The following is a 25,850-nucleotide window of genomic DNA, read 5'->3' on the forward strand; positions in this document are numbered from 1 at the left end:
CTCTGATAGCTATAGAAAATCACACTATTTCATTAAATTCTCTGCTTTAATTAGCCACCTGGGTACCTTGGACAAAAAGCTGGTAGTGTCAGCCAAAAATAAGTGTTACATGTTAGTATAGCCTTCCTCTATTTCATAAAGGGTTATTTTTCCCTCACAGCATCCAAAAAATGCAGACACTCAAAATACTCCCAAGAGCAAAATCTGTAACATTTTCTAAAGGAATATGTCTCTGCAATAATTTTAATCACTTTAAACAGCATTGCAATGGGACCAGCTGTCTGCAAGTCAATCAAAAAATTCTCCAGTGTGCTAGGAAGCTGTGCTCCTCAGCAAATAAAAGATTAAACAATCAGAGTGCAAAAAATGTTTTCACAGAAACAAAGAAAAAAGACAAGCCCCAAAACAAACCAATCAGAYCAAACTATTTTATGAAATTTAGTCAAAACAAGTAATCTATGTAAAATAAGAAATTCCCAAAAATGCATTTTAAAATTCAATATAGTACATGTATTTTAAATAAACAAACATCTTCAGCTGTTCTATGTATGCACAGAATGTAATGTAGAATATTACCAGCATCACTACTTGAAAAAAAATTTTTGTTTTTAACAGCATCTCTTTCTCTTTTATAAATAGTCCACACCTTTACAAAGAATTCATGTGTGTGAACAATGAAACAAATCTTAACCTTTTACTGGGCACTCTGTGTCTCAGCAGCTAGTCATGCAGAAGCCCTGATCCTGTAAATCCCAACCATGTGAACRTCCATTCCAAATTACATGACTTCAGCAAGACTCAGGAGAAATGTTGAGCAGGTTGCACTTTTAATATAACAAAGAAAACATAACATATCTCAAAAAAACACCTTTTTTTTCTAAAACAAAGCCCTCATGCTTTACCGCTGAATTGATTTAATAAGTTATACTAAATTCACTGTAAGTTTTATAATATGATAAAAACCAAGCMGTGACTTTCTGTGCTGTCATTTACATTTAAAACTTCCATGTTGTTTTTTTATCAAGATCCATTAACCTAAAGAATTATTAGTGTCCAAAACACCTTCTAAAATCTGCTGTGCCCTTATTCTTAGCTTTTCTTATTTTCCTTTTGTTAACCAATACAATCATCACACTGATAGCAAATTAAAGACTAACTTAAAGGAATAAACAAAAGCAACTATCCCAACCATTAAGAAATTAATTGGTCTATCCTATTTTAACATTAAAAGCAGAAATACTCCTACAGTAAAAGAYGCTTTAAAAAGCTCACAGATTAACACTACATAGGAACATGGTAGCAAAGAGTTTTGAATGAAAACTTAAGGGAGAAATAAATAAGAAATACACCTTGGTTTTGTTGATCATACTCAAAACAAAACCAAGAATTTTTACATGTCTGTAATCATAAAGTCCACATTATTATGGAGGAATTCTTCATCCCCAAATCTCAAGAAATTCCTTTCTTTGCATATCTGACCAACCTATTGCCATCCTATAAAAAACAATCTTGTATATCCTGCTTCAACATTGCCCTTCTTGCCCTCATTATTCCAAAGCAAAAAAYTGAGCAGACCTTATTCCCTCCCTTTTCCTTTTCTCTATAAAAAACTGTATTTTCTCCTCTTTATTTCCCACTGAAAAGGAGCAGGAKTAAGACTTTAAATTCCTTCCATTCCCTTTTTATAATTGTTTAAACTCCTGTGTGACAACATAATCTATGACCCCACAGCTGACCCTGTGACAAAATTGTGCTATTTGATCTTGTAACAAAAAAAAAAAAAAATGTATTCTACAGTGGCTTAAAGGGAAGTAGCTGAGCTTCCTTGGTATATCCATTATCATYTGGGATGAGAAAGAAAGCTTTAGGGGATGTCTCCTGGAGAGACAGGAAAGTCTCACCAGCCTGTGRTTGGATTTCCCCTGCTGCCAGGAGGGACAACAGGATATTCAGATCTTCCCACAGGAAAAAACTTATGACAACTAAGTAAAATTTTGGTGCCTTTTTGAGCAAGAGAATTAGGAGGCAGATAATTTTCTCTGGTTAACCTTGGCCAAACTGACTTTAGGTAATAAAGGCAACTATTTTCCACATGCCTGAGGAAATAATATGGAAAAAAATTAGTATTTCTGCCTGAAGAAGAATGCTTGCTCTTCTTTCTGCCATTCACCTGATGCTGAGACTTCTGCAAACTCCACATCACAGTTCACCTACTCATCAGAAGTGAAAGGCACCCCGCTGTGTTCTCCCCACATCTCTTGGATGGAAAGGAATGGAAACAAAACAACCAGCATACATATGGGACAAAAACAAAAAAAAACCCCATCCAAATGAAGTAGTATTTTTTAAAATATCTAAAAAAAAAATCCCTATGTCACTAATTCTCCAGTTGAATGCAAAATTGCCATCATGCCCAGAACTCACAGCTAAGACAAATGAATTTTAGTATATTCAATGTTTTCATGACTTTCCCAGCTCCTATAGGTTACACAGCTATTTCAGTCTCACTCAAAGGAGCTGGCTTGCAGCCCACAGAGATCTGTAGGTCTCAATAAAACCCCGCTTCTCACCCCTTTACACCACACCCCTCCCCCTTTAAATCTCATTATTTCAATTGCTTGAAGACTGGCTTCAGATTTCTTAATAYTCATATTATGGCAATTTTTCATTGAGACAACTATTTTGCCTCCAAACGCACCACAGAACAATATCACTGTCCTGGGACAACAGAGAACTCTGCCTGGTAGAAATAAAGCGAGTGAGTGTCACAGAATCACTGAAACATTTCTCACCTCAAAGACAAAAACATGGGAGGAAGGGTTTACCTAACACACAATCTGGGAAGCTTTCCAAAATCTTTATTTAAGAAGTGTTTAGTCTGACACAGTTCCCTCCAAAGCCCTAGAGAGATGCTGGAATTGTCCACGTGAGGATAATGCATGAATGAAAAAGCCGTACAGAAATCCCCTTCCAAACCACGGTTCACGTCACTTGGTTTCAACACAGATCTGCCCTGCAAGCACTGAAAGCCCAACACCAGCGCTGCACTGCTGCCTTCCCCAGCACATTCCTGCTGCATGACACTCCAACATGTGTGAAATTCATACCACAAGACTCATCTGTCACACATCTCTCTCCTACACCCAGCATTGTTGTGCATTTTCTTCTGATGTTCTTTCCTTTTTTTTTAAAAAAAAAGCACTGCTGATGACAGSACGCTGGATGAGAAGGATATTTGATCTGATTTAATATGGCAATTGCTTGCTCAGCTATTTTATTAATTGAGACCATTAGCAATAAATGTAACCAGTTACTGCAAATAATTTGTTGCCTGAAATTTGCAACCAAGAAGTTGCAGTCCTGCTACTGGTCCATCAGGTYCTACCCAGGTGCACTCCAATAAAGTTTTTTTTTAATTTAATATAACAAACAAAGCATCTCCACACAAACAAACCAACTGGAAAAAAAAAATAAAAAGCTCCACCACCTCCTGACTTTCCAGTTTTTCTCTGCATCCAACTGCTCCACAGCATGTCCAGCCCAGCCTGACAGCAATCAGGATCACACCTCCTCTGCAGCACTCCAGGTTTCAYTGCAATTTCCTTCTGGATCAAGTCTTTTGACTGCAACTCCTGGCTCACCCTAGAAGTTCTCAGRATCAATCCAGCCTGTATTTATGTATTATCATTCAATACATAAATCAAGCTTTCCATACTTTTGCAGTAACTTCTTCAGACCTCCAAATAAATCAAGCACACTTTGTAGGATTTCTTGTTTAGACATACAAACTGCCCCTTAAAATAAACTCAGTTCAGAACATTTCAACCCAGTCACAATCATGTTGCCCGGGCATGTTGCTCCTGCATTGTGAAAGCAAATATGAGTGGAAGGAGTGGTTCCACCAACAGCCCAATTCCTAAATTTAGTGCCCCTGTCTCTTTTCAGTCACAGCTTTTTGAGGGCGAGCTGTGCTATCTCACAGTGATTCCTCACTCACACATCCTTCCACTGTGCACAGGGAATCCTGACAGCAGTCACCAAACTCCCCAGGGAGTGCTCTGGGGCAAATTTATTCACAGGCTCAAAGAAATATGCCCTGTGGATCTAGGAAAACTAGGAGGCAGAAGGTCTGGAGAAGCATCAGAAATACTAATGTTTTGAAACATGAAAGAGTAACAGATCCTTCTGTTCTCTCTTCCCCAAWACAGCTGTGATGTCACATCCAACCCAACCCAAAGCTGATGGTTTTCCTTCAGTGASGGCRAGCTCTTTTCTCCTSTTAYCCACTTCATACTGCACAACCATTTRMTTAGCAGASTATTTACATTCCAAATGAAATCCCAAAAAAAGCAAATCACAAGAAATTAAAAAATATCCTTCCTTATTTAAATAATCCCTTTCTATTTTAACCTTTACAGGCTTTCAGCCAACTGAAAGGGAAAGCACATAACTAGTAGGCAGGTTCATAGTGAGTGGGATGTAAACAAACAACAGTGCATCATCTTGTCCCAGGGCCAAGATCTTTTTATTGTTCATCACTCTGACTTCRGCTAATTTTGTAACATATTATTTTACCTTTTTTCCTAAGTAGAATTACAAAGAAATAGACTTTCTACTTTAATATTTGTTAAATAAAATTAAATTTACAAAAATTTTAAACCCCACGTGAACAGATGAATCTAAATAATCCCTGTTCAAAGTGTCATCTCTTCCAAAATATTTAAATGCTACAATGTTGGTTCTGCGTATGCAGCAAAGAAACTTTAAAAGAGAAAGACATGTCAGCAATCTGCCTGTTACCCAATGTGACAACTATGTTTCTCAYTCAGAATAACCAATCTCTCAGAAGAGCAATGTATATCACAGATTCTCTCAGTTTTCAGTAGTACACTATCTCAATTTCTCCAGGGAAATTATCTTTGAACAACATATCGCTCTGCCCTTGGAACCATCAAACTGACATTTGACAAAACTGTGGAYGGCTTGTGGGTTAAATTTAAAACTCTGTTGAACCTTCCCTTGCACATCTCACTGAGCTTTGGCCTCCCACGGAAACAATTAGGAAGGCCAACATCAGAGGCTGGTGGGAAACTTTCCAGCACTGGTCAGCATGGAAAAAATGGAAAAAATATCCATCTCCTCCTTCCCTGCAGGTAGAAAAGTTAGGGGAGTAAGCAACCTGCTGTAACCTAAAGGTGAGGGATGTCCCTGTACTGATGGTTGTGCTCAGAATATTTTTATGTTGTACAGGCAGGTGCAAATGGGGAATTATGCCCATTTGATTTTCCTGTTTGTCATCAGTATCAATAGCTCACTATGTTAGAAAAACGCTKCATCTGTTTTATAACCATTATAACCTCACATAGTTACAGACGAGTAAAATGACAGCTAAGAACATCCTCATTAGCACAAATTACAGAAATTAATAGATCTGTTTCTTAAATTAAGTTTTGAACTTAATGAAGATTCAAGCTGAGAAAACTTAACACTTCACTGAATTCCCACAATAAATTCTAATCATACTCTACAACTTATCTGGGACTCTAGGGATGGAAGTTGGCAGTGTTGTGAGGACAGTTTTCTTCAACAAGGTCAGTTGGTTTTTTTTGGTCAATAAAATGTAGCAGAAAATGTATCTCCAACTGCTGAACAAATGTTCCTGCCTCCCAATCATCAAATTCCAGTGAAATCAACCCTAATGACAACCACATAAGCTTTCTCAGGCTAGAGAGATTTTCAATCAATGTTGAGTATGCTCTGATAGAACTGCAAAGTGGTCACATTCAGACAATAATTTCATCATAACCAACTCCAGAATAAATGCATTTAATTAACTTCAGGAAGAAAAATAATTTGAAAATAATCTGTTGAAGTATTTTCATAATTTGGGTGCAATAACTATCCCTTCAAGCACCTAAAAATGTGCTTGAAGTAGACAGATGTAAATTTAGTGTTCATCCAATTCAATACTGCAATCGATTTCAGAAACAAAACTTTTCAGCTGGAAAGTAACCTGTGATTATGATGTACACTAAAGTACATCAGGGGAAAGAAAAAGTCTTATCAATCTTTTGCAATGAGCCATCTCGAGCTGAGCAGTTCAAAGACATCTGTGTCAGAAACTTCTCTGACATGTTTAAACTGTGAAATKTGAATTGTGCTTGGGTTTTAGGCTGAGACCAAAACTCTCCCAAGTTCTCCCAAGCTCCTCTTCTACGTGAACAGAGAACAAAGCTGTGGAAAAAGTACTCCTGGACAGAAAAATTACGAACATTTCAGAACTGAACATATTCTAAAGGCAGATGGAACACTTGTCATGATTCTAGTCAAATGTGCTGCATGGCAACCTGCAACCATCCATATCTACAGAAACTCCTTCAGAGTTGTGTTGATCCAAAATCTGGCCAGCACAAACAGCTAGACGTTTCTGAACCACTGCAAGTCCTCATATTCTGTTTGTAATAACAGTAGAAGGGGCAATGGCAAAGTATTAAGTCTCTGATCTTAGGTATAAATCTGTGTACWATTGTCACTGCTCATTACCTGCTGGGTTGGGTTATCTACCAGAAAATTATTCCCTGTGTTGAACTCTGTAAACAAAGATAACATAAGCCAAACTGAAAGAAGAAAAAAATCTTCACACAAAACAACATATGAATTGAATATGTTGTTATTAAACATTTTTTTCTTATAAGCTTTTGAAAAAAAGATTCATTTACTGCAAAGTTTCAGGTCTAAAAATGAAATGACCAAAAACTTCACAATAGGGACAAGCAGAATAAAAACAACAAAATACAAACAGAAGTTATTAATGTGGAATCAAAACAACCAAATAAATGAAGCATCAATGAACCTTCATTGTGGAAGGAGCATTAAGTAGGAGAACAGAAAATACTGACCTGGAAGTCAAGCTGGTTGGAGTAGGGATGAAAGCAGCAGTTTGGAGAAAAACACATAGGGAGGAAAACAGCAAAAGAGAATAAAGGGAGGAACAAATTAGTTCTTTAAAAATATAACAAGAAGATGATATAAAAACAGATTATAAAAAAAAAAAAAAAAAAAAAAAAAGGAAAGGGAAGGAAAAGCAAGAACTAAAATAAAAATTCTGCAGAGCTACATTATTGCTGTGCACTGGAGAAAACAAATTTTAAAGTAAAAGAGCATCTTGTCATTGGTGGACGGAGGAAAGACATCCATAGTTAAAACTAYCCAAATTCATATACACACCAAACAGAATAAACAAATTGGATGAGTACTGATATTTGCTGTCACACAAACATYATATGCCACAAAGTCTTTCATATGAACTGTCATTGGTTTGGTGAGCCTCATTCAGCAASTCTTCCAGTAGAAGGCAAAGGAGCTAAACAATTGTTCAAAGATATTTAAAAGTTCATCAAGCACTTTACCTAATAACCCAGGAAATGCAGCCCTTTCCAATGCTGACAGCAAATTTTTAATTCAGTAGGAAGAAGAGGATTAATACTTAAGCACTGAAAATACTTGGATGCTTAATAACTTTATTTGTTAAACAAATATCCAACATGCCCTTTCAAATAAAYAGGGCCAAAACAATCCCCACCCAGCTAGACCAGTCCCTAAAGCTGTCCCTGACACACAGCATTCTGTGCGCTTAGGAAAAGGAGCATTAAACAGCCATAAAATCAATTTTTTTTTTAAATGCAATTACTCCAAATGCTGATGTTTTGTCGCTTGTGCAATGACCTGCCAGTGCTGTGTGGACTTACCTTCATGAGGATTCAAATCCATATCAATTCAGAATGAATTGATTGTAATCTGGAYACCCCAAGAGCTTGAATACACCCATGTTATATACACCCATGTACATGAGAAATAGGTAGCAAAAAAAACTCTTGTTTAAGAACAAACAGGCTTGTCTTGTAGCTAGTACAATGTTCTTAARTGACTTTTATTTTGTTGCAATCTTTGCTGAGAAGTTACACTTAGCCAAACAAATGACCATGCATCTCACACACCACTGGAGAAAAGTGGATCCAAGATTTTGCAATCTTCACCATGTTGTCATCACTTTCTTTCTCTTTCCAGTCTAAATTTGCCAGTGGATAATTTATATTGTATTGTGTGCCAGTGCTCTTTTACTGAAATCACTCTTCTTTCCCTGCAGCGCTTGGCCCTTCCCGTATTTACACAGAACAAGCATCCCCACAGAGCYGTTGTTTTGCCAGAAAAATAAACCACGGCTGCTCAGACCCCTTCTGTSTCATGAGCACTTCATTTCTTCTTGCCAGCCCTCTCTGCACCTGTTTGCAGTTTTAATTCAACTTCCTGGACTATGATTGATGAGAAGTGCCCAGCATTGCTCCAAACACAGCCTTGCCAGCCCCTGATGACATTAATACCTTCCTGTCCTTACTGCAGATATTTATTCTGACATACCAGGATTCACTCCTCATTATTCAGAGCTCTGCTTCATTATTTTGATGGCTCACAATGACACAGCCATAAGCAAATTCACCCAATCTTTCTTTCCCAAAACTGCATCAAGGATGATCCTTAGTTTACATCAGACAGCCTTATTGCTCCTAACTCCAGGCACATGTATTTTATGCTATTGTATGTCACTTCATTTCATGATTCAAACTCTCGATTACATTTCGTAAATATACTTTTCATTCTAACACCATTAATAAAAGCTTTAGACAATACACTACTTCAATCCTGACAGTTCTGTTTCAGCTACAGCTCCCTCTCCTTGGTGAGGCTCTTTGCATTAAAACGGGCTGAAGTCTGCGGGAATGTCAAATATATGCTAAAGGTCCATAGCAATTTTAACTACTCCATCACATTCTAAATGCAGTACATCCCCTTCAAGAGTCTGGGTTCACTTAGCAGTACCACATTATTTTCTGAAAAGTTATTTCAGGATCAACATCCTCATCAACAATAACAGACTAGAAATCAGYGTTCTAAACTTACCCTGATAAAAGAAATTTTAAAAGAAAATTAATACAAAATTTCTCTCCATTGCATCACCCTTCAGAGGCTTCTCAAACAATAAGAACAGATTGTATGCTGATAACACTGGACCAATATCTCTGGATCCCTTAGTTCCTTTGTACCTTTGTAAGTGTTGTTCGGAATTAATAATTCTCAATTTAATTCAAATTTACTCTATCATTTCTTTGTCTACATAAGCTATTTAAACCAAATTAACATTTCCAGAATTTGAGATCACAAGCTTCAGTACTTCATCATGCTCATCTTTTAATCTTGCCATTTTAATATTCAAACRTTCAACTCATTAATGATTGCTACCTAATGAATGTCTTAAGATCTCCTCTTGAGYAAAGGATTAAAAGCCTACTGTTGAGTCTGGTGTGACAGAATAATTCAGGTTTTACCCTGCAAGGAGGGGATCAGTTGCTGTTTAGWGCAGGTACCCACAGCTGGAGTTGCTGCATTACAAACCTGGGTCAGTAACTGCACCTCTGCAGGGAAAGGGCAGCACCACACAAAACCTCCAGCTGTGGTACTTTCCCAATGTGCTGCTTTAGGATTTTGGAGTGTGCAGGGAGAACTCACCAGCATGGTGCACAGACCACTCCTCATTACTTCCTCTGAGCCCTCCTTCACACATTAAAATAGGTGCAAACCCTTGAGCATTCTAAACTCTGACATGGTGAGAGAGGCAACTGCTAATTGAGGTTGTCCTTAYATAAATAATCAGTTGTATTATAAACACAAATCTTTTCACACTTTAAATTTGAGGTCTCCATTCTTATGAGACTTGACCATTATTACAGTTCACCAAACATCTGCAAAGAATAACAAGTTTTGGCAGCAGGCAGCTGTGAAGGTGGATATCATCAGTAAAAGGTGCTCTACACATCTTTCTTTCCAAGCTGGCTGGTTTCTGCCCCCCAAGGTAAYCAACATTTCCCCTCTTTCATGGCAATGCTCCCTAATGGGTGCTGTGCCTTGACTGGAACTATAGCAGTGATCACAACAATGAGATCACTGAAACCTCTTTTCTGGCACCATGAAGCAGTTTTCTTCTGACTTGATTACAGTAAAGCAATTATATAAACTCTTTGAAAACACAGAATTCCTTCTTTTATTCAAGAAAGAGTGTCTAAAGTAGAGGAAGGAAACARAGAAAACAGATCAATCAAACAAACAGCAGCACACCATATGGAAGAAGGTTCCAAGAACTATTTCATTTCAAAGGGTGTGAGAACAATGGATCCCAAAACCCTCCTCTCTCTATTATGAAAAGCCTCTACAACCTTCCCAGAAACAAGACAACCACTGCCTGGTCAACATCAGAAAATATTCTTTTGAAGCAGATAAAGACTATGGGAACACTGAGAAACAGTTACAATTAYTAAATAATAATTTAATTAATGTCGTGAGATGGGTTAGGAATACTTACCAGTACTTTTCATGACCYCTGAGAATGAGGGATGTTCACACTTGGAGAAATGCATGGGGACAGTTCTGATTCCCCAGTTACTACAAAGGCAGGATTGTTCCCCAACACGATTGTCTGGGAGGGTTGTTGTCCCTGTTAAWTGCACATGACTTGTCCTACGCGTGCTTGCTTTATAAAGAGTATTAAAAAATGGAAACCTTAAACTTTTCCAAAGTCAGCAGACAGGAGATGCAGTTCTCAAGTAGCTCTTTTTTTTTTTCATTTCTTTTACAAGGCATAACAAATATTGTGTTAAAAAACATACTTTGCTCTTAACTTCTTAGCTGTGAAATGAAGATCAAGTAAGCAAAAATTCCACTCATTGTAAGACAAACAATACAAAAATTACCTTTCTAACTCAGCAATTTTCTTATCTTTGTCATTCTTCTCATTCTCTACTTCCTTGAGTATTTCTAGAAGTCTGTCAACCTCAGCCTGAGCTTTGCCACATTCTTCTCTATAGTACGATGCCTCTTTGTCAAGCTGTTTCATTCTGTCTGCAAACTCTGGATTCATCCGTGCCTCCTCTTCAGCTTCATGGGCCTTCAGAACCAATRTTTCAAAAAAGATAAGGATGACAGTAACTTAAAATAACTTTAAGAGTTTTATTTCTTCAGTCTTGGAGTTCAAGTTTTTATTAAAAAGGATTATGGGTATTTCTGTCTGATGACACTTTTCTCCAGATGCATTATAAAAAGAAATGAAAATACCTATGTAGCCAAATTCTATCATCCTGAAAGGGGGGAGACGTTTATTAAGGGGTTTTTGCATATTAAAGTGACCCCATTTTAAAGGTGTCTTTTCAAATTTAAAAAAAATAATAATAAATCCTTGTAACTCATTCAATTCACATTAAGCTCTTAATGTGTTTTGAATATATAGGCAATTTCTCAACAAATCTTTCCCTATATATAAACACACACTTTGTCCTTGTATATATTTACAAACACAGATTCATATATGCATACTGTATCTCTCTGTATCACCAGATGTCTCAAATGCAGTTGGATACAAAGAATTTAAGAGGAAAAACAAAATTGTTTTCAATGCAGTGATTTTGAAATATTTGAAATAAACTAAGTAGCTGCTTTCAGCAGACATTTTACCCAATAATCCCTTTTATCTTACCATTAATACTTAACCTGAAACATCAGAGGAACAAGCCCAYTGGTGAAAACAGCACAAACCTGGCAAAGACATGCATGGATAGTGGCAGCTTCACAGACAAGAGAGAACGCAATGGAAACAACAAGAGTGCAGAGCCCAGCCCAGCTCCCATCAAACCTAACAACACAAACCCAATTAATTCAACGGGAGCACGATCTGGCACCCAGAGCTTTCAACTGTGGGCTGGAATAATCACAGACAGATGGAAACAACAATGCACTGCAGTGCTTAGCCTACCCCTTGCTTCCCATTATTCCTAATTGGCATCTTGAAAGAGCAGGYAAGGAAAAAACAAGGAGTTTAAGGCAGYGCACATTAAACATAGAAAATTCAGGTAACACACAGGATTTTTACGGAAATTCACGATATTTAGAACTGAAGGTCCTCCAACTATCTTGGTACGCAGAGAAGACATGGACTGACTTAGCCTTCTTAATTTCAGGGAATGGACAATGAGAGCAAGCAATGAAAGAAATGCAGATCAAAATGAAACATGCATGTTTGGGAAAGAACTCATATAAACTACAGATACTAAAAGATCCATATTCTTTGCAATGATTAAAATTTTCTGTATAAAGAACAAGTCTGAGTTTACAATAAATACAACAAAAAAATGAAATTGCCAGGGAAGAAACTCAGGGGGTTTGCATGTAACATATCATTTAAGCATGAGGATAATAAGAAAAAGACAGTAGATTTGAAGTGTTATTTATCCTACTCTGAGATTTTTATTCAGAAAAAATATTTAATCACCAAAAGAAGACAAGGGAATGACATAAGGAACCTAATAAAGCTACTGATCTTGTTCTTCACGATCTCTGGATAATAATACACACCCCAGTCCTCAATTCTACAAATGCAGGACCTTTTCAAACACASAACTTGTTTCAAGGTAACATTCAAGGAGTAGCTTGATCTTATCAGATCAATTTTTTTTCCTCATGCACCTCTACCCTTGTCTTAACCCAGAACAAGAAGCAATGCAGATGAGAGAGAGAATCCTGTCCTTTTTTTTGTTTCATTGCCACATTGGACTTTCTACATGAAAAATACATTGGGTAAGAACATGAGAACATCACCAGTGCAAAGGTGTGGAGTATTCCTGTCACACAGCAGCTGAGAAATGTGCTGAACAAATTACCTACTGGACATCTGATCAATAAATCACCACCTGAAATAATTTATACATTCCTCAGTTTGGCCTTTAAATCTTTGCTCAACATCATGCTAAGGAAATCAACATGAAGCTGCATAAATATTTTCAGTTCTTGTATTTTGGGGATATATTTTTGGGATGTATTTTTGGAAATACTGCAATACAAACCAGGTCACTGCATCTCCCCATGGTTTACAACATGAATTGGAACCCCTAAGGAGTGATTCAATCCAATGGGATTAAGCATCCAACTTGTGCAGAGTTTAGAGGTGCAGCACAATTATCCACAATCTCACATATAAACCAACGTAAGCATTCAATTACTACAAGGTTATTCTTACTAAAAAGAAAACAAAAAAAACAAAAACCTGTATTGCAAATCACCAATTTAGCCAATTGCCTCTAGTTTTCAAAGGACTTATAGAAACTTTTTTGGACTATTGGCAGGAACCACATTTTGACAATGGCACTGTCCGAATGAAGATGGAAAGTCAGTTAAAAAAGGAGAGCAAGAAAAAAAAACTTTTATAAAGAGCTTTCTGTAGGTGGTACTTTAACCTGCAATTCCCTTTAAGGGAATCCTCACGTTGTAAACAAAGCTGCTGACATTAAAAAAGAGCAAAACACAATCCCTCCGACACTGCCAGGACAAAGGCACAGAATACTTATAAGGCCCCACTTGATTTGAAAGGTTTGAAAGATGTGCTTGGATCTGAACTAGGCACCTTTTCTTATTTGTTGTGTACAGATCAGGGGTGATTTGTTGACAGATGGAACTTGACTTTTGARGTCAAGCAGCAGGCCCAAAGCAGTTGAAAGGCAGCTCAGTTGATATTGACCCTGCTCCTGCCAGGACAGGGCAGATTTCTTTGGCTTTTCTGGAGGCTGTGGGAGTGGATCAGTTCTAAACAGAAGCTGCATGGTTATCACACGAAGCAGAAAGTCTCTGTCTATTTCTGTTGYCCTCTCCTCCTTTTTTGTTTCATTTTTGTCCCCCTGTTAGTCCCTAAGTTCTCTGTTACGTTGGAAAACATGTTTTCTTTTTCTACACGGCTTGTATGGGTAACAGGGACCAGCCCCATGTGTTTTTCAGCTTTCTTCAATCTGTACCTACAAATGATAACTCTTGTGTGTGCATATTAGGTTAATTTCAAACTAACCCACTCACTTTATGACGCTTTTTCTGTCAACATTATTACTCTGTTGCTGTATGTTATTTTTACAATTCAATAAAAATAGCATATCACTCTACCATTAGAATTCCACAAAATTTTACATTAATGATTTATCTGTTCTGGTCTTCATAAGCATCACAAATGCTTTGGAAGAAAAGTAACATTTCTTTATGTAAAGCACAAATTTCCTACAGATACACCATAACTGTGTGGTATAGACATGCAACATGAATTATTTAGACCATTAAAATCTTATGGTACAATCATGCATGTATTATTCTGCATAACAGAAATGGATGGATAGATAAGTATTTAMTTTTTAAAGCTTCAGACACAAACATACACAGAAATCAAGTGAGTATTCAGTATAAAAGAAAAAGGAACAGCAGAATTTACATGCAAGAAATTACTTTGTAAGATCCTTCAAATTTTATTGCTTTCAAAAGTATATTAAAAAAATGCTGTCACCTGAATTTGCTTGTCTCATTAAAACTCATGGGATTTTTATTTAATTTCAGGGACTGCTATAAGTAATTTATAGTGGGTCCTGCAAATACCTTAAATTTTAGTCTAACATTTCTTTGATACAAAATTTTGGAAAATTTAGTCTTTAATATTCAGAAAAAGGTTCACTGAACTCCAAGCTTAGCACAGCATTATACTTTCATTGCAGTATGAAGGCAATAATGTAATTTCTTGTGACCAATTTTGCACAAAATTTCATTGGATATTTCAAAAGGTTCACCTTTCAAAAATGAAGAAATGTGAGTCCATTTCTATTCACATCTCATTCTCATATAAGTAGGAGAAGAAAGAAGATGAGCAAGTAAAGTTGATTTAAAAAAATCATCTTGCGGATATAGTACGATTGCTGCCTGGTGCCAAAGGAAAAGGATCTTGCATCCATTACTYTGCAACTTCCAAAAGGCTGTCCTTTTCAAAATTAAGCACATAAAGGCAGAAAAAAATAATTAAGAAAATGACTGACTTTGGAATATTGCACACAAACAGATTAGGAAGTAACAAATGAATTCTATACAGCAGAATCGTTGATTTTGAGCTAATGACTGGCCAGCATTTATGAAAACCAAGCTAAGAACCAACACTAAAAAGACTCCAATCTGAAAAGACACTCACAGAATCAGTGCAAATGATATAAACAGGAACAGCYACCACAAAGGTGACCCAGGATGATACAGAAAAATAGGGGTTTATCATTCAAAGGGACAAGCTCTTTCACCAGCACTGTGCTGAAGAGCAGAGCTGATAATATCAGGTTTTATGCTACTCACACTACAATTTATGACTAAATTCTAAACACAGTTAACCAAAAACTTTAAAAGTAAATACAGCACATTCTGTGGGACTCTCTTCTCCCATACAAAAGTCCTGACATATCCATTACATGGTGAGAARCTACAAAACCCAACCATAACAGATTGCAAAGCTGCTGACACTGAAGGCAGAGCTGCCATTGACTGCAGTGATGGCAGCACCTCCTCTAATGGGCAGTGTCACATTACCTGAACTGCAAACCCAGGAWATACACCGTCCAATTACATGGTGATTCCAACTACCATTACTATGTAAACTGTGGTTTTTTAATTGCTCTTATAGTTACATCATTTTTCTGCCCTGCAATGCTCACAGCACATTAAMTGTAACAGTCTCAGCCAAAAAAATGGGAACTCTTCTCTGCAGAGAAAATGTTTGTTGCTGCTCTTCCTCAGATTGAAAAAGAACAGTAAAGTCAAAAGGGGAGATGCTGTGCAATTAAAGCAGGCATTGGTGAGAACACTAATGCTAAACAAGTCAAAGCAATAAYGTGCCTTCACAGAGACTGCCTTTTGTATTCATCATTTTATATTTCAATATTTTCTTCACTTAAATACAGTTTCCATGTTCCTAATATACACATGCTAAAGGTATACACCCTTTCATGARTGGAACTGATCTATTTTAGTTATATGGACTTTTCAAAATACTACCAGTCATTTCCTAGATATTATTATACACCTAATTAACTCAGTCCCTGAARATAAACTGAGTTAATTAGGAGTTATTTAAGTTTGAAGGATCAAATAAAGTACTGCACAAGGAGGAATTAAAAAGGAAAGCAAAAGGAAAGAAAAAAAATCTGCATGCATTTTTTAATGGACAAGTTGAGGACCTAAAGGCAAAGATATTTGTTTTCTCAGAAACAGAGTATGTACCTATTTAATACATTTCAGATTCTTAAAATGGCCTTCAAGTCCACAAAGTTGATTTCTTTGGATATGACGGATGTGGCATAGTGAGCACCAGGAGTGTTCTGCAAAGCTCCACAGAGGAAGAGCACGACACAGTAAGGGAATGGATCCTCATGCTTTCRTATGTTACAGCGGGCATTTTAAAAATGAACTTACTGGATTGTACATCTGATTGAACAACTGCTCAGCTTGCTACATTGCAAAGTTGGTAGGGAGTGAAGCACAGACAGAAAAAGAAGGAAAGATCCAGGAAAACAGCATTAGCTCAACAAAACCAGAGCATTTGCACAGAAGAACTTGTCATAAAAAAAAAAAGTAGAAATTTAAGATTCTAAACATTCCTTGGTGAAAGTGAGAGGCACTGGGGAAACATAAATGTTGACTTTGGCTCCTAAAAAAGAATAGCTGGAGTAAGAAATTTAAGGTTTGTGTTACTTTCCCTTTCTCAAGTTAAATAACCCATGAAATAAAGAAAGGTGTCCACTTTTGATGATACATTAAGTGCTGGTCTCAAGCAATGAATCACGAGAAGTGCTTTTGGCTGAGGCTGCAATTTATCACCAAAGCTTCAAAGACAGTAATAATAAAAGATTAATTAAATTGTATCATTATTTATTACTTTCCTTTTGTTTAATAAAGGCTGAATTTTCTATGCAGAATGACATTCGAACGGTACAGCTTGGCAAATAGTACTTTAGCAACTGCAAATGTGTCAGTAAGATAATGTTAAGATAATGAAAAACAAAAAAGGAGGAAATTCTGGAGTGGATAATAAAGATTATATACACACACATCTATAAATATAAAAAAATCATTTTGCTACCTATTAGGTAATTCCTGCTGTTCTTTCACTAGTAGCAATACAAGGTAATTCAACAAAAATCTGTGGAATTTTGGGGAAAAAGCATTGACCATTCTCTGGTATTTAGAATTTTTTCATTTAATTTTTTTATAAATCTCAATCCATAATATTTGTAACAAAATATTTAATGAGTATGTCTATAATTTAAAAGATTACCTTGTATACCAAAACATAGCACAGTCACATGAATAATTACTTTGTGCAAACATCCTCTATTGTTTTTGAAATGTGCCGAGTGTGTAAAACCGTGGGTTTAGAATCAGCATGCTTTTTCTTGCTGAAATGCAAAAAAATCCAGCAAAAATGCTGAAAAAATGTTTAGATTTACTAAAATCCAATTTAAAACATCTTTATTATTAATAAATTAATCTTATTGTCTCAATAAAAGACAGAAAGCAGGGAAAGCCAGGGAAGAGAAACTCTAAAAGGTGTTTTGATGGTTTTTATTCACAGATTAAGTTTGGCCTTGCCCCTTGTGCACATTTTCCTTCAGACACAGCACTAACTACCATTAGTGTACACACAAAACTAACTCCAAGCAAGTATGCTCAGAGAACTGGCTTCACATATCTCAGTGTCATTTGTTAAAATATATAAACCAGCATTGATCTACAATTATTTCCCAGCACTGTAACAGAAGGTACCTTCACTATGATATTTTCAGAGGGGGGTATTGTGTGAGCTACATGGARTTTTTTCAGGGAGACAATCCCTTGGGAGTTGGTTTTGAGGGAGGGATGTAAATTTAGCCAGGGCTGACGCTCACATTTGAGCATACCCATGGCACACAGGGGGTCATTTATGACCTGTGCCACTGTCCCCTCCTCCCCTGGCCCAGACATGTGCAAAAGTGACCCAGGTTTCAGTTTCACTCTGTTTCCTAAGGAGTGAAAACATGGTGCAGGTATTTTTCTGGGGACCAATTACTTTTAACACAGGGCATTTACAGGTTTGAACATAAAGTATTTCATTAAAGAAAATGTGAATTGAAAATGACTGTTTGGAGTCTACTGTCATTAACAGTCACTGTTTCTGTTCAATTAAATATGCCCAGAAAGAGGGTTGTAACTACATTTTATTGTGGAAATACCTGGTCTCCTACAAATGGTGGGTGAATTTCCATTGGGGCTTTAYGCTGTATTTATGATATAATAAAACTATTATGTTTTCAACTTTCATTCAATAATTGTTTGTGTTCATGCACAAGAAACATGCTCCCTTTTTATACAAAAGACATCCCAGACACTCTCTGAYTTTTGTAAGTGCTTGGTTTTCCATGACTGTATGATATGTTTATATGTACAGTCATAAACAATTGAACTTAGGATTTCAAGTTCTTCAAAAGGATTTTGATGAGGGTTTTTTTAAGTGATCTGTGCTTTCAGGGTTCTTTTAACTGTATTTTTTTAAAGAAGAAAAAAAGATACTTTAGATTGTAATGAAGTATATTTTGTAGTGGAGTGAAAAGTAAACAAATGTATTTTCTAACAAACTAAAATAAACTAAATGACTTCCAGAGAAACCTTTTCTTTGGATATTTAAATTCTGCCATCAACAGCATTTTAAGCTATCAGACATTTAAAGCATTCATGTTTCCATTTGTATATGTTTACTGAAAAAGCTTCCCTTCCTCTCAACAAACGATCCAACGAAGGCACCTAATTGCACATATTCATTCTAAATTAAAAAGTAATAGAAGCATAAAGTTTACACACTGGTATCCTTTCTACTTTGCAATACCTTCTTCACAGGTCAGGCTATTGAAACAAAGCTTAATCACTGAGCAGGATACTACTCAACCTGGGTAAAAAGAGTGTCAGAATATTAYGCTAACAGTGACAACATTCACAGAACAAGTATTATTTACTAAAAACGAAAAATTATATCAATAATTYAAAAAAAGTTTGACATACACTTAATCATGAATTGCAGAAGGCAAACGTAATGCCTGACCCCATCAAATACGTAATGAGAACAATGAGAGCAGACATTACCAAACAACACAGAAAWAGGTCAAAGAAACAATGGTACCAAAACACTTGAAAATCATTTAAGCAAAATCCAGTTTAACACAGCAATTTAGTTATAAAATATAAGGTTTGTATGTTTTCCTTCAAATGCTTGCTTCCACTACTTGTTGAACAGAAATACTGAATTGCCAGCTGAGATAAACYTTTGATTATTTTGCTTAATTATCACAAACGTGTTCACCAACAAAGCCAAAAAKACATCAAAATAGAACCTAGCTAGAGTTTTCATTTTGGAAGCTGAWTTTTTTGATTAGGAATTACAGCATTTCTTGGACAAGCCTTTAATTTTTTTTTCTCATACTGCAAATATTTCAGTTTACTTCTCAAAGTGGCGGAAATTYGCATACATACAAATTGCTGGTTTGATAATTTCTTTCTGCCCTTTTACTTTCCTTCCAATMTCCTGCTCTCAGTTCATCTGTTTGTTGCAGCTTCTCAGAATTCCCTCACAGAGGTACTCAGGACAATTTCTAAGGCTCACTAGTGGCTTTGGTACAAACCTCTTGAGAAAAAGCAGTATTTGACRCAAGCATCAGCAAACAGCATAAGATGGGTAGATTCTAGATTTACTCCASAAGAGTAAATAAGCTCATCATTTCAAAATGAGGGGATGGGATGCTGATTTTTGTTTKGCTGATTGTTTGTTTGTTTTAAGATGGAACTTACCTTTTTCAACTGTGCTTCCAACTTACTACACTCTTCTTTCTTTTGTTCTATGGCTATTTCTAAAGACTTAAGTTTGGAGTCTCTTTTCAGCCCTGCTGATGCCAATGAAGATGCATGTTCTTTGAGATCGATTAAACTAGACTGGAAAATGACCAAGAGTAAAAAGTTAATTCCTAGTCACCAGGACACTAACTCATTGCCAACTTAGCAATCACTTGGATCCTGTTCCCCCTCCCCCAAAAAGGTTTGACTCAAAGATAAGCACTGATAGCAAAAGACACAACTGGAACCACAGGAAMGGGCATGCAGTGAAGCACAGAAACATTCATTATACAGACGAGCTCATGTCATATTCTGGAGKTACAAACACACTGAAAACCTTTTCTCTAACTGACAAATGAAAACAGGAGCAGCAGTGGAATATCTGAGCCCAGTGGAAGCTTAGGTAAAGGACAAAGTAGAGATTTTGACACACAACTATGCAAAAACTGAAGCAATATTTTATGTACAAATGAGGACTGTGAAGAATGCTTAAGAAAACAGCAGCTCTGGAGCTGACCACTGRAGTGGCAGAATTTCAGTATTTGACATGATTCAAGAGTAGTCCTAATGCACTTTCGTTCATCATAATGACATAGATAGAAGAGCAGAGACGTTAAGAAAAGACTGACCTCTTTTTCTGTCAGTTCAGCTTGTAATGCATTAACTTTTTCTTTCAGGTCCTTGTTTTCTTTTTTATAAGATTCAATTTCTTCAAGTCTTTCTCTGTCATCCCGATCCCTTTGCTCCTTCAGACGCTCTATTATTCTTTCCTAACAAGGGAAAAAATCGCAAAATGGAAAAGTTGGTAATCATCTAAAGAAAAGAAAAAAAACTAGTATTTGTTTGCATTATGTAGCACTTAGAAAAAACAACCTTCATAAGACTGTTATAGACATTAAGGATGTTTGAATTAATGGTATTATGTCAATGCAAGATTTCTCTGGATTTGAAAACCATAAAATCAAGGTTTAAAATACTTAAGAGTATGTAAGAGTAATAGTACAGGAACCTCACTAAAGATCTATACTGACATGAATATGTTTAGTTTTGTGATAGATGTGGAAAGATATTCACTTCAACAATGTATTTTCTGTATTCATAAGTGATTGTAGTCTTGAATAAAAATTCAAAACAGGCCATAACTAGTTTCCTCAGAGGCCATGCCTGTTTTACTCAGCTTCAATTTAGCTATGTAGCCTCTATAGTGCTTGCAATAAGTTATCAATGTTCCAAATCTAATTAGAAATCAATCACTTGTTAACTATCAGTAACTTACAGTTTACATGTGTATTTTGAGACATCAAAAAAACAATTGTCCAAGACACAGAAAAAGTACCCTGATACAAACGAAGAAACCCAAAGGAAGATTTTTCTCTCTGATTAACAGTAGCTCTACAGAGATCTAAACTCAAGCATGGTTTTACATACTTTGCTGATTTCCAATTACAGTTATCAGGTTTGCTGCACATCACCAGTCATTGATTGGGTGAATAATTCAAAGGGTGAAATGYAAAAAGCAGATGCAGTAGTATGGTTTGGTTCAGCTCTGATTACGTTCTACAAAATTTCAYTAACGATCTTTATGCTTTTTCCAATCTAAACCTATGATACTGAATAACATTCAAGCTTAYTCCTAATAACAAACAATATAAATTCTTAATCCCTCCAATATTAATATTAAAATGCCAGCCTCCATTAAGTGGAATAGTTTAATAATAATAAACATTCAGATTCGACCTGGTTATATTGAGAATTACTTTTATACCCATTCCTTCTTGAAGATTTATTTACCCAAATGATTTTTTCATCTATAACAAATTAAACATAACACTATTTCATCTTTTTAATGAACAGTGTATTTTTTTTTCTCAGTCAATCACAAAAGAAGACTAATTTATCTGTCAGCTGCATGAGGCTAAATGTCAAAAACGTGTTAAAAGGCCCTAATATACCATGTTTTACTTGATTAACAGCTAACTTGCAGAAATCCCAACAATGTGTTCTTGTTTCACTCTTATTTGCATTGGCCAGCTTTCCCCRTGCACTAATCTGGGACCTCACAGGTCTAATCTATTTGCACTTTATCACAGAAGCAGGAACTGAATTGCCCCAGCATATACTCCATTATCARACATACTCCATTGCTTATCTGCTGTATGCTGCTACAGTAGGACCAACTTTATAAATATCAGCTTCATGAAAGCAACCTCTTGAGCTGCTTTGGGCCAGTCCAAGAGCTGAGATATTCTTTGAAAAGTTTCTTGTTATAACATCAAGGAAGCTGATAGCACTTGTGCATAGTCTGATTTTCAAGCTTCTTTTTTTTATTGCAATGTAATTTTATTTTGTTGTTGTTGTTAAGAATTTTCAGTGCTTAGGAGAGGYTCTGAAATAAGGGATAAACAATTGAATGAATATATTTTGCAGCTTAGTTCCAAAATTAACTCAAAGATGACTCAMGTTGATTTGTTTCTGATTCCTGACAAGAGGACAAATCATACCAGCAACATCATCAGAACAATACTAAGATTAAAAGAAGTCCATTTCAGGAAAATTTGACATTGTTTTATGATGTCTACATTAATTTCTCATTTAGTGTTCCCAAGATACCTAATCACTAAATATGAAAGAAAATCAAGACAGATATACTTGGAAAAATCTATTTTCATAAAGAATAACGAGACATGCTTTCTAATTCAGAGCCAAAATCACAGTCTGCGTATTTTCAAGAACAATGCAGGAAAACGAGTTTTGGACTTTAAAAATAGCTTTMTAAATCATTTCTATCATATGATCATGTTATAATTTTTTTTTCTTCCTATAGAAGCTGAGAAAAGCAATTCAATTTCAGTAAATTGTGGTTAGTTAAACTGGCAAGAATAAGTGTTATTTGTATTTTAAAAGAAATTCCCAGTATGCTCTGGAAGAATTTTATTCATTATTTCYACGTTAAAATTCTAAAAACTATTGAACAGACAAAAAATTAATATACAGCAAAAACCAGTCTCATCTCAGAGTACAAACCAAAATACAGCTGCAAAATAGGTCTGATAAATTTCTAGGAAAAAAAACCACAAACAGTGTATCTCCATGGAAATGTAAATCAGGTATTCTTAAAAGAAAGCATCATCTTTTCTTGACAGCATTAAATATCAAATTGATAAAAATACTTTTATTGATGCACTTGTTAATAAAAAACTCACTAAGGGTTCTTGTTTTGTTGCATTTGGACAAGCCTCTATTCCATACCTCTACCAGTACTCCCAGTGGAAATAGTTAATAACCATTGATAAAGTCTGTAGGTCTTAAGAACGCTGCTGCGGAGGGGAACAGGGATGAGAAAGTTCCTGAGAGCTCTCAGGATGGATTGGGAAGCTGGACACAGAAAGGAATGAGGCCCATGTGTAAACATACACTGACGAAGTATTTATCTGCCAGAGGACAGAAGAAAGCCAGGCATAATAGCCCATGTGGAATTTCTAGATGTCTAYTGGCTTCTTTCAATGTGTAAGTACATCCCAGAAATCACATTTAACATGGAAAAAGTGCCCTTCCAAGTGTGGCCTTCAAGGGACTTACGAAGGAAAAGAAATTGTGGGTGATTTTCCCCATACAACAAACCATCAAAATCATACACAGAGATGTTTTACCTTGGGAACTTGTTTCTCATAATGTCTCAAACTCTCAGATCAAGCACCCTGTTTTACAAAAGCTCATCTTAACCCWAACTCTGCAATGGTGTTTGCCTCCTACTCCTATTCAAGTCTGCTTCGTGACAGTCACTCTGCTTCCCAAAGGACTGTTTTAAAAATCTCTCAGCTGCCTCTACGGGCATTTTGGGAAAGTAAGTAATTCAAAAAAAATAGGTAACAAGGAGAAAAAACAAATTTAAAAGGACTTTTTGCTTTTTTTTATTAATACACTGCAAAATGGATGAACCCTGTGTCCAGACCAGCAGAGACAGATTACAGAAATGTGTAACTTTACTGTGTAACTGCTGGATACTTATCCACRTCAATCAATACTAATGACAACTTTTTTCACTGTTGGTGATCAAGCAAATGCTAGGAAGGCAATTAAACACACAAGAAATAAAAAATCKGACATGAACATTATATGTGTCAGTGCCAACACCACGGTGGCATTTTCAAGCCATACACAGCCATAAATACCTCCATAGGATTACACACTGCAGAATGGCACATACTACTATAATTAATCACACTCACCTGCTCACATTTAAGTGGTATATACTAAGATCTGTGAGCTGCAAAATATGGATTCTTGTACTAATTTTTTGGGCATATAAATTCACTTGCATTACTTCATATTCAAAGTTCACTGAAAGAAGAAATCTGAGCTCACTGAAACTGGTAGGAATGTTGCCACTAATTTAAACAGCCCAGATTTATYCCTTCTCTTAGGTATTTTCAAATTAAAGACATCGAGTCTGTAAAGGAAAAAAWGTAATTCTCAATTATTTTTCTTATGAAACAGAATTTCCCTTAAAAATGCAGTGTAGGGAATCAAGAATGCTCACAGCAAGCCAACAGTTGCTATGGCCACTGCTCTTGRCCCTTCAGGTAGACCCTGCTTAATGGACAAACAACAGGATAACCAAAATGACAATGATGGAAGAATGCCCAAAACTCCACCTTCTTTAAGCCARGTGTCCAATGCCTCTCAGTTCTTCCAGGGAACAACCACTCATCTCACTGACTGAGGGAAAATCTTCCCATGTCTGGGGCCATTTCCTCCGTGAGCATTCAAAGGCCATCGCTCCTGCCCTGCAGGTCCTGTATCAGCTCAGCTGACATCCCTGCTCATCCATCCACAACACRGCCACCTGCTCTCCTGACCAGGCCCACAGGCTTTGGGACAGCTGCCAGACCAACTCAGAAGGACATTTTTGCACACACTTCACCCACAAGAGCAGCACATAAAGCTTTCCATGAGGAAACATTACCTTTTCTGATAGAGCTTCCTCTAGGGTTGCTAGTGCTGTGTCTGTGTTACTGGAATCCGTCTGCAGTGACTTCACTCTGTCTTTTAGATTAGTTAGTTGTTTGTCTTTGTCTCTAAGTTGCTCCTGTAGATTTTCAATCTGAAAATAAAAACATTTACAATCGTCATCAACCTTGTCATTACGTTCCAAGAGGGACTTGGGTGCTGAGTGCATAAATATCACACATATGATACAGGGTGCCCCAGTCTGTACCTGCTACATCATCAACAGTTTTGAACTTATGTCCTTTCTATTTTGTTTTCTTTTGCTGAAGAAGTATAGTTTTCTATAAAATTAAGTAAAAAAWTTCAATGCAATCAGGTATTTTATTATTTAAGTATTTTCTGATATTAATCACTCTAGTTTAAGGTTCTGCATTATCTCAGTAATTCAAAGTATGTCTGGAATTACCCCTTTAGATTATTCTAGTTCAATAAGGACAAAGAAAGGGCGAGGCAAAGCAAGTTGAGTGAGCCTTAAAATGAGGAAGAAGAAAGATGATAAGCTGCCTGTCTAAAAACCTCTTCTTCCATGATGCCCTGCTATAAAGAAAACTCATCTGGGCAGAGATCAGGATGTTTATACTTAAAAAGGCCAAACCAACAAACAAACAAACAAACCAACCCTCAAAGGCCACCATTTCCATTCACTTTCTTCATGTCCAAAAAGATGCCACTCTATTTTGGATATTTTGACTGCTTTAAATAGATTTGGTTCTTCATTTGGAAAGTATTTAAACATATTGCTGAAGTACCTATAAGCACACTTGTTTGTTAAACAGGTCATAATTCATAGCGGTTAAATCAGAAAGGGTTAAATCAGAAAGGTTTTGCACAAAAAGTCCACAGAGYWACGTGGATTTTGGAAGGAAATGTGAATGAAAGCACTGAGCTTCTGATTGTCCTGGCAATCCCCTTGTGCTGGAAGGCGCTGTGAGCTCTGGGCAGAACGCAGGGGGTGTGAAATGTCATATTTGTGAAATGTCATTAATTGTCTGCCAGAGGAACCCACCCCGCTCCCTCCTGCACCCTGAGTGCTGCTCACT

The 25,850-nt window shown here is 36.4% G+C and overlaps 1 protein-coding gene across 1 annotated transcript in view; it reads right to left on the reverse strand.

Annotated features, from left to right (window-relative positions):
* The window catches only part of ERC2 (ELKS/RAB6-interacting/CAST family member 2), a 369,196-nt gene that overhangs the window by 223,688 nt on the left and 119,658 nt on the right, over positions 1-25,850 (reverse strand). The window contains exons 7-10 of the mRNA XM_057373393.1: positions 24,767-24,904; positions 20,430-20,570; positions 19,759-19,899; positions 10,803-10,996 (exon numbers count right to left, since the gene is read on the reverse strand). Coding sequence (XP_057229376.1) covers positions 10,803-10,996; positions 19,759-19,899; positions 20,430-20,570; positions 24,767-24,904 — 614 coding nt within the window. The remainder of the gene's footprint in view (positions 1-10,802; positions 10,997-19,758; positions 19,900-20,429; positions 20,571-24,766; positions 24,905-25,850) is intronic.

This window comes from Malurus melanocephalus, unplaced genomic scaffold, assembly GCF_030028575.1.
Source record: "Malurus melanocephalus ecotype Western Australia unplaced genomic scaffold, MMel_1.1 scaffold_196, whole genome shotgun sequence".
Lineage (NCBI taxonomy): Eukaryota > Metazoa > Chordata > Aves > Passeriformes > Maluridae > Malurus > Malurus melanocephalus.